Source organism: Sorex fumeus, unplaced genomic scaffold, assembly GCF_029834395.1.
Source record: "Sorex fumeus unplaced genomic scaffold, SorFum_2.1 ptg000035l, whole genome shotgun sequence".
NCBI lineage: Eukaryota > Metazoa > Chordata > Mammalia > Eulipotyphla > Soricidae > Sorex > Sorex fumeus.
In genome coordinates this window covers 13,110,907-13,122,931 of record NW_026606092.1, presented here as the reverse complement: position 1 = coordinate 13,122,931, position 12,025 = coordinate 13,110,907, and the positions used below count along the sequence as shown (strand labels likewise).

General features: G+C 39.9%; 1 protein-coding gene across 2 annotated transcripts in view; it reads left to right on the top strand.

Annotated features, from left to right (window-relative positions):
• The window catches only part of RIF1 (replication timing regulatory factor 1), a 60,023-nt gene that overhangs the window by 26,823 nt on the left and 21,175 nt on the right, over positions 1 to 12,025 (top strand). For both annotated transcript variants that reach the window (XM_056117568.1, XM_056117567.1), the window contains exons 15-21: positions 2,193 to 2,279; positions 2,782 to 2,852; positions 3,162 to 3,342; positions 4,634 to 4,741; positions 5,185 to 5,334; positions 7,129 to 7,228; positions 11,020 to 11,287. In XM_056117568.1, the coding sequence (XP_055973543.1) occupies positions 2,193 to 2,279; positions 2,782 to 2,852; positions 3,162 to 3,342; positions 4,634 to 4,741; positions 5,185 to 5,334; positions 7,129 to 7,228; positions 11,020 to 11,287 (965 nt within the window). The remainder of the gene's footprint in view (positions 1 to 2,192; positions 2,280 to 2,781; positions 2,853 to 3,161; positions 3,343 to 4,633; positions 4,742 to 5,184; positions 5,335 to 7,128; positions 7,229 to 11,019; positions 11,288 to 12,025) is intronic.

Sequence of the window (12,025 nt, the reverse complement as noted above, 5' to 3'; positions counted from 1 at the left end):
AAGCTTGACTGTCCAATGGCCTCTGGAGGATGGCGGCCACCGAGCCGCCAGGGGGAAACCGGCAGAGGGACAGCACCCTTTCCCTCCTGGGGTGGCCTGGCGACAGTAACCTACTGCAGGGTCTGGACACATTTCTGCCAAAAGCCGCTGGGTTTTGAAATTTGTTTCTGAGTCTCTGGAATCAAGGCCGTTAGCAGCTGGATCAGGAGCCAGAGAGGCCGTTTGTGGGCAATGACTTGGGGTCTCGCTGGGGTGGGGAGGACAAGCCTGGCTCCACCCCCATCCCGTGAGGCCCTGTGTGTCTCGTCACTGGGGGCCCAAACCAGACTATCCAGTGGCCTCTGAAGGATGATGGCCACTGGGCCGCCAGGGGGAACAGGCCAAGGCATGAAACCTATTCCCACCTGGGTTGGCCCAGCACCGGTAACCTACTGTAGGAACCAGACGCATTTCTACCTAAAGCCACTGGTTTCCAAGATTCGTTTCTGAGTCTCTGGGATCATGGCCATTAAACAGTTCAATCAGGAACCAGAGAAGCCTTGCCTCCAATTATATAGCTGAGCCGGAGGTGGTTTGTGGGTGTGTTTCCCACATACCTAACTTTTGGCTGTTTACTTTCTTGGTAAACTTTACCCCAAGTTTTTGGGATCTGGCCAAAGTACAGCAGCAATTTTGGGGTATCTGGAAGTCTGAAGGCGCCATCAGGCTGCTGATGCACTCGCCTCACAGGTACACATTGACCTGCTGGCAGCACCATACCCCCTTTTTTAAGATTTTTTAATTTTATAAGTTCACAATGTTTGATTACACTCAATATTCAAACACCAATCCCACCACCATTACACCTTCCCTCCACCATATTCGGGATGTTTCCATCCCAAATCCCAATCCCTGTCACAAAACACAACCGAAGTAATATATTTCATATTGTCTGTTACGAAGAACTGCTGAACGTGCTTATAAAACAGTATTCTATACGAAACTTTGTGAATATTATTCTGTTTTGGGAGGAACCATTAAGACATTCTATAGGATATCACTAACGTTAAAAGTTTGGGTGGTGTCAGTTTTGGTATACATATCTGAAATATCTATCTATGCATAAATATATATATATATACATATATATATATTTCCCTCTAGGATTTGTTGACTACTATCTGAACTCTATCAAATGTGGTGTGGTAATTATGAAGAATGGGCAGGGAGTGTTTCATCATGTGTCACACAGTCCAGGAATATGTTTACTCATATGTGAGGCTTGAACCCAGCATGTGGGAAGCAGCTTTGGGCATGGCAGCGGTTGGGTTGTTGGAGATTTTTGGCTGCCAGAGCTGGGTCCCTTGGGGTGGGGAGGACTCTCACCCTCTGGCCCCCCCCCCACGGGGGGGCACCCCATGTTAAAACAGTATGTCGCGGAGTCAGTGGCATGTTGTGGGGGCCTTATGCTCTTTTTCCGGAGAAGCAGCCATGTGATCTGGATGATGGCCTTTGACGAGATTATCTGGTGCCAGTTGGAGGTGGTTTATGGGTGTGACCCTTGGGTCTGCGGACACTGGGGAAAGCAGGCAGAGGATCTGTCTCCTGGTCCTCTTGAGCCCAGAATCCAAGGTCACAAAGTTCTGCATTACTGGGTTCTGTAGGACTTCACTCAGGCATGAGGCTCAGCCCGAGCGCATGTGGAGCAGCCTTGAGTGTGGCACGGGTTCCCGCCTACCTCTGCACTATAGACTCTTAACTGCGCCTTTTGATGTCTTTTGAGGTTTATGGGTCTCTGAAATAAGGCCAAGAAATGAGCTTATATAGCTGAGCCAGAGGTGGTTGTGGGTGAGTCTCCTACATACCTAACTTTTGGCCGTTTAATTTCTTGGTAAATTTGGCCCCAAGTTGTTGGGGTCTGGCCAAAGGCACAGCAGAAATTTGGGGGTATCTGGGAGTTTGAAGGCACCATCAGGTTGCTGATACACTCGCCCCACAGGTACAGGTTGACCTGCTGGCGGCATCATGCCCCCTCTTTGGACATTGTAAACTCATGTAAAAGTATTTGTTTTATGTTAAACTATTTCTGTGCTAGTATTAATATGTTAGTAAATGTTACTTAAAATGATGAGTTATGACTATGTTAATGACTAGAATTTTGTCAACTACAGTTTTTATGACTAATTTATATATAATAAAAATCTTTCCCTTAGGTCCTCATGGAAATTACAATTAAAGGACTTCCACAGAAAGTATTAGGTTCACCAGCATATCAGGTTGCTAATATGGATATTCTTAATGCAAGTATCCTAAATGTAATGATTATTGAAACTTTATTTTTTAAACCCTTGGTATTCCCTTTTTTAAGTAAAACTTAGATTGTAAATTTCTGAGTTGGATTTGGATATACTGATTGCTAAAGAAAAAAATAATGATAATCATAAGTGAAACTATTAAAGTGTTCAAAAATGTATTTGTTTATATAAAATAATAGAGCTATTATAAATTTTGGGACTACAGAATATATTGGCTTATGCTGAAACGTCTTGCTATTTTGGCAAGTTTTAAGTTACTGTTTTTATGTTTGTACTGAGTTTTAACTTGTTTATGTAGATGGAACATCTATGAGTAAAATTATAAAGAACTTGGTTTTTTTTTCTTGTTTTCTGTTTGTTTTAATTTTTGCCATTTAACTGATGGCACTATTTCTCAAATTTAAAATCATTTCATTGATGCCTAAGACAAGTCTAACAGAATTGAACCTATACAAAGATTAATTGCAATGTCTCTCATTTTTCTCAGGGAACTCCAGCTTTGTTCTTAATTCAGTTAATTTTCAGCAAGCTTTTGGAATACGGCATAGAAGGTGAAAGGTAATTTAAGATGAAACTGCGTATGTTTTTTTGCGAGGCTAATATGTAACAAATGATAATTTTTTGAGTGTATGTAATATAAAATATTTATGTTTCTGTTGGGAAAGAACGTTGGAGATTTAGCCCACTTTCTTAGCCCTGATCCTTAGTTTTTAATATATCAACTCATGAAATAAGATTTGGTATTATTTTTGAACTTTTGGATTATTTTTAGAATTTTCCTATATGATTTGTTTTCTATATTTGTTTTCTATAAAAATTTGAGTCAATTCATGGTTCAATTCATGATTCAAATAAATTTTTCTTTAGGTTTTTTCTCAATCTCGAAACACTTGTAGGCTGTGTTCTTTCTGGTCCAACTTCACCACTAGCTTTTAGCGACTCTGTTTTAAGTGTTATTAGTCAAAACGCGAAGCATTTGGAAAATAAGGAGCATCTGTGGAGAATGTGGAGTATTATAGTCAGCCCCTTAACAGAACTGATCAATCAGGTATGAAATAATGTCTTATTTTCCCCAGTATTTGATGAATCTTTTTTTCTTGTTATTATATGGATCGTTTAGAAATTTGAATACAAGATCATGAAAATATTTTTTCTGTGGGAATTGGTTAAATACATGTGAGGTAAGTGCTATACTACAGAACCACTTAGCCCTGCTTTAACAAGGTGTAAGTGGAAATTTTGCCTGGGAACTAATTTTAACTTTAAAATGAAGACACCAAAGAATGTAGGTGATAATACAGTAGGTAGCTCTTTTCCATGCAAACCAGCACATCATTAAACATAAGGGAATGTTAACCACTATGTATCATAAAAGATTTTTCTTGGGGGCGGGGACGGTCACACCCAGCAATGCACAGGGGTTACTCCTGACTCATGCACTCAGGAATTACTCCTGGCGGTGCTTTAGGGACCATAAGGGATGCTAGGAATCAAAACCGGGTTGGCTATATGCAAGGCAAACGCCCTACCCGCTGTGGTATCACTCCAGCCTCATAAAAGATTTTTTCTCTGGAATTCCTTCTTAGGATACAAATAAAGGCATTTGTTTCTTGAACTTACTATGCAAATTTTCACAGATTTGGAGCTAAAAAATCTCTGTAACTGCAATTTACCTCTAACTGTAGAAGCCAGAAATCCATAAGTAATTTTGGCAAAAGTGCTTTCTTCTGGAGTTGTGAAAGGGAGAATCTATTTCTTACCTCTCAGCTTTTAGTGATTGCTGATGATTCATATATCTTGACTTGTAGACTTGGGTTTTAGCCTCCCATCTTCACATGACATTTTTCCCCTTTGTCTTCTCTGTGAATATTTTCTCACTGGGATGCCAGTTACTGGATTAAGTTCAACCCTGTAGCACTGTCCTCCAGTTGTTCATTGATTTGCTAGAGCAGGCACCAGTAACATCTCTATTATGGAACTTGTTATTCTTTGTTACTGTTTTTTGGTATATCGAATACACGGGGAGCTTGCCAGGCTCTGGGATACTCTCAGCAGCTTACCGGGCTCTCTGAGAGGGATGGAGGAATCGAACCCAGGTCAACCGCATGCAAGGCAAACACCCTACCCGCTGTGCTATCACTCCAGCCCTTGTAACTTGATTACATGTGTAAAGACACTAATTCTAAATAGTGTTATATTCACAATTGCTGGAGTTTGGAACTTACCTGAATGTCTCAGTATTTACGACTGCAATTCTACACACTTTACTTACGAAGCTAATACTACTTGTGTCTAAAATTAGGTGGTTAAATATCTAACCTAAATTTATTTTGTTTCAGACAAATGAAGTGAATCAAGGTGATGCCTTAGAACATAATTTTAGTGCCATCTATGGTGCACTGACTTTACCAATAAGCCACATATTTTCGGTACAGGAATTTCCAGTGGTAAGGCTCTTCTGAAAATAATTCATCCTTTATAATGAATTCCTGTATTAATGTTAACTAAATCCTACTTTATGACTGTTACTAAGTTCGGTGAAAGAAGAGAGGGATTTGTTTTGACCTTTGTTAAATTCTGGTGTTGGAAGTTATTACAGTACTGCCATTTGAACATGGGTGGTGCACACTTAGTCCAGTCTGCTCTTGATACATGAAGTGCAGCAATGACTTTAATCTTAATGTATTTTGTTATGGGGGCAAATTTGGAGGTTCTTAGGGGGTCACGGCCACTCCTGTCTTTGCTAGGGCAGAGAGGAGAGAAAAAAGTGGTACTTCAAATGAGGTCACTTATGCTCTGCCACATCTATTGATTGTATGGTGGCTTACGAAATGCATTCTGTTAGGTGTTTGTAAATTGTTATTTTATTTTATTTCTTCCTAATTGTTAGGCCACTATGAAAACCTTACTTAAAACTTGGTCAGAGTTGTATAGAGCATTTGCCCGTTGTGCTGCTTTGGTGGCAACAGCAGAAGAAAATTTGTGCTGTGAAGAACTTTCTTCTAAGATAATGTCCAGTTTGGAAGATGAAAACCTTTCAGTGAGTTTATCCCAATCCTAATCAGTCTTCTTCTTCTTTCTTCCTTTTGCTTACTTGCTCTCCACCTCCCTCTCAAGTGAATGGTGGTAACATCTTTCAAAAAGCTTTGTGAGATAATACTGTGCCTTTTCATCCTTAAGCTCCTTGTTAGGCTCTTGATCATTGATGTACTTTTCTACTATGTATATTTCACCGAATGCCCACGCCATTCTAAATTAACAGTCGGGAAAACTTGGTATCATGGACTTTTGTCTCCATTTGCTAGCTCTTTAAAGTCATTCCTATGGAACTATGTAGAATTGAAAGATGTCCCTTTTTTTCCTTTTTGGAGGAGGTGGGTGCTGGTGAGGTGTGTTTTGGGACATGCCTTGGCAGTGTTCAGGGACTGTTTTTGGCTCTGTTCATAAGGGTCACTCCTGGCATTGTTGAGGGGATCATGTCCTAGGGATTGAATCAGGGCTGGCCTCATGCAAGACCAGCTCCTTTACCCTTGTACTATCTGTCCAGCTTTTCCTTTCTCTCATCCAGTTAAAAGGGACAATTGTCAACAGCTTGATCTGTATCATTTTAGGTTGCATGTACTTTTTGTATTTACATACAATTTATATATTATAAATATGTCCATGAATATGGTATGCTGAATTCTGCCTATTACTGCTATGCATGCATTTCAGATCTTTATGTGCATGTGACAGTATTTTAGACATACAGAAATAAAGAATAACTTCAGAATTTTTTTTTAACTTCATGTTGCACATAGGGCACAAATAGAATACAAATGAATTGCTTACAGTGCAACTAGGCTTGTAAATTCCTATTGTGTTACTTCATAGTGAGATTTGAGGTAGATGTTCTGTCTCATATTTCTGTAACATTTATCTATACAGATGATAGTGAATTTGTTGAAAGCGTTTTTTGTGTGGGTGCTCCAAAACAGTGCTTAGGCGGCCCAGGCCATTCCCAGAAATTCTGTACTGATTGTTCTGAGGCCAGCAGGACCACATCTAGTTGAACTGTAATTTTGTGTTTTGGGGAAACACATTACCACAGAATTTTTTTTACAACATGGTTTTTCTTTGGGTTCTGGGTCAGGCTGCGCTTACTCTTGGCAATTCCCTAGGACCATGTGTAACACTGCAGATTTAACCAGGGTCAGAGCATGCAAGGCAAGTGCCTTAACAACTGTGCTGTTGATCCAGCCCCACGGTTTTATTTTTTCTTGTATCTCATTAGTGAGATTAGAAATCTTAACTCTCCACTTTTTATATTGTGGGAACACTAAACTCTTGGGGTGCATTACAAAACTAGTAAAAGTAAAGTAAAGGCCCTCCCGTTGATCATCGATTTGCTCAAGCGGGCCCAGTGACGTCTCCATTGGAGACTTTGTTGTTACTGTGTCTGGCATATCTAATACTCTCGGTAGCTTGCCGGGCTCTCCGAGAGGGGCGGAGGAATCGAACTCGGGTCGGCCATGTTGGCTGCGTGCAAGGCAAACTCCCTACCCGCTGTGCTATTGCTGCGGCCCTACTCTACAAAATTAGAGTTTTACTATTTTCAGCAATTTGAGAAGAATGCCATATATATAAGTAATATGACCCTTTTCTTATTTTGTTTTTTTTTTGGGTCTATGACACCTGGCTGTGCTTAGAGCTGTGGGCTCAGGGATCTCCCTCCTGATGGTGCTTGGGACCATATGTGGTACTTCCTTGATGCATACTAAAATTGAAAACTATGCCAGTCGTTGGATGTTTCTGTTATAATTATTTTTCTAATATAATTGCTATTGTTTTCTAGAATTTGTTCTTCTTGGATAGGATTATTCATGTTATGAATGTAATAGTTGATTGCATAGACTTCTCACCGTATAATATTAAATGTCAACTCAAAATTAAATGTAAGTATTTTTTTAAGCTTTGTTTTCTTCCAAGATTTTATTAATGTGATTGAACTGTTGTAGGGGGCAAAGGTTTTTTACGTATCCCATTTTACTGATCGGATTTGGAATAATCTTGTCAAAGTAACTATACCCGGAGCTCAAGTATAGGTGCCCTCTCATTTTCTCACCTTCACCCTTTTACCCTTCCCAATGTTTAACTGTATTTTTGTTTTGTCTTGTGGGTGTTTTTTATTTTTTGCCCACATTCAGCAGTTCTCAGGGGTTACTCCTGGCTCTGTGCTAGGAATCACTCGTGGTGGTGCTTGGGGACTGTATGGGGTACCAGGTAGCAAACCTGGATTGGCTGCAATCAACACAAATGCCCTAAACACTTGTATTATTGCTCTGGCCCCTATATAATTTTTAAAACTGTTTTTAAGGCTTGAGAGGTAACCAACTTCCTAGAGCCAAATGGGCTGGTTGTTAAGGATGCCAGGGATTACCTGGGCCTCCCAGGTAATGCTTGAGGACCACCAGGGCTGCGGCCTGTAATGCTCTAGGGATCTTGTGCCAGTTTTCTTGATAAGAATATAATTTTATCTTTCTTTGTAGGTGTTTGGGGGAGATGTTGCAGTCTTAGAAGGGTAAAAAGTTGGTGCATGTTTTTTAAAGTGTGGGCTACATACAAGTTGCTGAGCTGAGGCATGTGGAGCCAGGGTTTGGACCTAGGGCCTAACAAATGCACAGCCTGCAATCCACATCTTTGATTGGAAAGTCAGTGCTTTAAGGCATCTTATATTTTAAACCGTATCTTTAAATATAGTCTCCCTTTCCTCTATTCTTTGTGAAGACTCGGACTCTTAACTGGTCCATTTTTACTTGTAAGGTTCACTGTATTACAGATGTGGACAGAAAGCAATACGTGTTAATTAGACAACCAAAAATCAGAGCTCCCCCCCCCCTTTTTTTTTAATTGACTCAACATGAAGTAGACTGCAAATCTTTTCATGATTGGGTTTCAGTTGTACAGTGTTCCAACACCTATCTCCCCACCAGTATCCTCAGTTTTCCCTCCCAGTCCCTCTCTCCTCCCCCTACCACCTGCTCTGTGGCAGACCCTCTTCTCTCTCTTCCCCCTCTCTTCCTCCCCCCTCCCTCTCCTTCTCTTCCTTCTTTACTCTTTTTCAGCAGTAAGTGTTGATAGGGTTCGTCCTGAGACAGTGGAGTCTGACCAGGGGTACAGTCGCGATTTTGGGTTGTGGAAGAAAGCAATAATTTATTTTTCTTTTAAAAATTTTTATTAGTGAGACACTAGGAGGTACAGTTGTAGACTTGGACAAATTTTATTCTAACATTTTTTTAATTTTATTTTTATTAGTGAAACACCATGAGGTACAGTTGTAGACTTACAGATTTTTATGCTTGGGTTTCAATTATACAGTGATCAAATACCCATCCCTCCACCAGTGCCATTTCCCAACACCATGGATCCCAGTATCCCCCCACCCCCCATTTCCCCCATTTCACCTTGCCTCTGGCAGGGCATTCCCTTTTGTTCTCTCTCTCTTATTGGGTGTTGTGGTTTGAAAAAGAGGCAATGGGTGACAGTCAGGTTTGGTCTACGGTCTACTTTCAGCATGCTTCTCCCATCCTGGGAGGATCCTCCCAACACCTTTATTTCGTGCTCCCTTCTCTATCTGAGCTCCCTTTTCCCCTAGCATGTATGGCTGGCCTCCAAGCCATGGAGTAAAATTTCTGGTACTAATTTCGGCCATTATTGGTTGTTAGTCTCCTATTTTGTTACTTTATGTTCCCCAAATGAATGCAATCTTTCTTTGTCTATTTCTTTCTGAGTCATTTCACTTAACATGACACTTTCCATGTAGTACCACTTGTATGTAAATTTCATGACTTCATCTTTTCTAACAGCTACATAGTACTCCATTGTGTAAATGTACCAAAGTTTCTTTAAGGAAAGCAATAATTTAATGAAACAAGTTTCATTAAAAATATATACATAGCAGGGCAACACAGTTTACAATTGTGTTGTTTTTGTATCTGATTACCTCTACTACCATGATGGGAAATTATTTTTATAAGCTGATATTCAGTTGGATAAATTGTTCAGTAGTAGAACACATATCTTCTGAGGCCTAATACCTGTACCACACAATACCTGTCATTTAAAATTTAATTTCTTTAATTTGTTTATTTTTATTTATTTTTTTTATTTTGATGTAGGAGTATTGCTATTTATTCAACCATTGATTAGGTTGATTGAATTGGGCATGAACTCCACCTTACTTTTTTTTCATTTTTATAAATTTATTTATTCAATTACTATAACAGCAGTTACAAAGCTTTTGGGTTTAAGTCTCGGTCATACAATAATGAAACACTCGTCCTTTCACCAGTGCCCATTTTCCACCACCAAAAACCCCAGTATACCCCCCATCCATACTCTCCCCATACCTGTGGGGCAGATGACTTCCACATTACTCTCTCTCTACTGTGATCACATTCAATATTTCGACCCTAGACCCACCATTTTATTATTTGGGATTTTACCCCAACACTCAGATCTGCCGTAGACAATTTGTTTTCTATTGTTGGTTATGAATAACATATGATGTCACATGGCCGCAGTAGTGCCTGTGCGATTTTGGAATTCCAGAGTTTTAACAAGTAAATCTGGAGGAATTTCTGCCAAAACCTGCTGGGTTCTGAGATTTGTTCCTGAGTCTCTGGGATCATGGCAGCTTGATCAGGAGCCAGAGAGGCCGTTGGTGGGTGGCAGGGCTGGCTCCACCCCTATCCTGTGAGGCCCCTCATGTCTCATCACTGGGGCCCAAACCTAAGTGTTCAATGGCCTCTGGGGGATGGCAGCCACCTAACTGCCAGGGGTAACAGGCCAAGGCACAAAACCTGTTCCCTCCTGGGGTGACCTGGCACCGGCAACCTACTGCAGGGACCAGACACATTTCTGCCAAAAGTTGCTGGGTTCCGAGATTTGTTTCTGAGTCTCTGGGATCATGGCCGTTAAGCAGTTTGATCAGGAACCAGAGAGGTCTTCCCTCCAATTATACAGCTGAGCCCTAGGTGATTTGTGGGTGTGTCTCCCACATAGCTAACTTTTGGCCGTTTACTTTCTTGGTAAACTTGGTCCCAAGTTGTTGGGATCTGGCCAAAGGCACAGCAGCAATTTTGGTATATATAGAAGTCTGAAGGCACCATCGGGCTGCTAATGCACTCGCTGCACAGGTACAGATTGACCTGCTGGCGGCACCATACCCCAGTCAAAATTTTAATTTTGAAAATTTTTTTTTTGTATTATGAAAAATATTTTAAATGATTTCATACTTTAAAATTTGTTGAAATTTGGAGAGTTGCAAATAATTTTGAAAGGAATTTACAATTTTTTTTTTTTGGATTTTTTATTTCTGGGCCACTCCCAGTGATGGTCAGGGGTTACTTCTGGCTCTGCATTCCTAAATTACTCCTGGCGGTGATCAGAGGGCCGTATGGGATTCAAACCCAGGTTGGGCCACAAACCTTACCTGCTGTGCTGTTGTTGCAGCCCCAGGATTTCCTAGAGAAATAGGCCATTCTTAGAGAAAATGGAATTCTTAATCTGCATATGTTTTAAATTGTGCTTTTTAAAAAGTGGTATCTGTCCATTATTGGCATATTATTTTTGTCTTTGGGTTTAACATTACATAGAAACATATACCTGTTATTTGAATGTAAAGTATAAATTGTAGATTAGTTTTCAGAATATTGCATTTCTGACAAATTGAATGTTGTTTTAGCACCACAGAGACTTTCATCAGATTGGTCAAAAAAGAAGAAGGAGCCTTTAGGAAAATTGGCTGCTTTATTTAAACTTATTGTGAGAATAATCTACTCTTTCCACTCGCTGAGCCTCAAGGAAGCACATTCTGATACTCTGCTCACTATTGGCAATTCAATCACCAACATTCTTTCTAATGTACTTGGGCATATTTCTTTACCTTCTATGATCCGAAAAATATTTGCAACTTTAACAAAACCTCTGACGTTACTCTATGAAAATTCAAAGTAAGTATTTTGGTCTTAATAACTTTTAATCAAATATATAATTTAGATTTAGGAATCAAACTCATATATTCCAACTAGTTCTATTGGAAAAGATGTTATACTTTTATTAGATAACTCTAAAGCAAATACATAGTTATAATATAATTGTTCCTCTGTTGCCTTTAATTTAGAAACATCCGGTCTGAATGGGGTAATACAGTGTTAGGGTACTTGCCTTGCATATGATAGATCATGGCTCTATCTCTGGCACCCCAGATGGTTCCCTGAGCTGTCAGGAGTGATTCCTGAGCGCCACCAGGTGTGGCCCCAGAGCTGTAATAATTCAGAAACATTTTCTTCAGACTTGCTTGTACAACTATGTATACCTGTTGAATGTACTCTATACACAAAAACATGCTTTCCATATACTACTTCACTATTAAAGTGGCATTCACTTCATATATGTAATTGTACCTGAGAATCTCCTGCTTTGTAATGTTTGCATAGGCATTTATGAAGCGTTTTCACTCGGGCTTTGAATTTGTGAATCAGTGTCTAGCCTTTTCATTCTATTTCCTTTAAGTATAATTGCATACAGAATTTTCACATTTGCCAAACTTCCTGCTTACTTATTGTACTTAATAAGTACACTCCTCTTACTGGTATGTACAGTACTTGCTGGTAAGTACTTGCCTGTGCTTACTGGTTCCTAAACTGCTTTCAGAGGAGGATAAACATATTCAAAATTTCTGGACTACA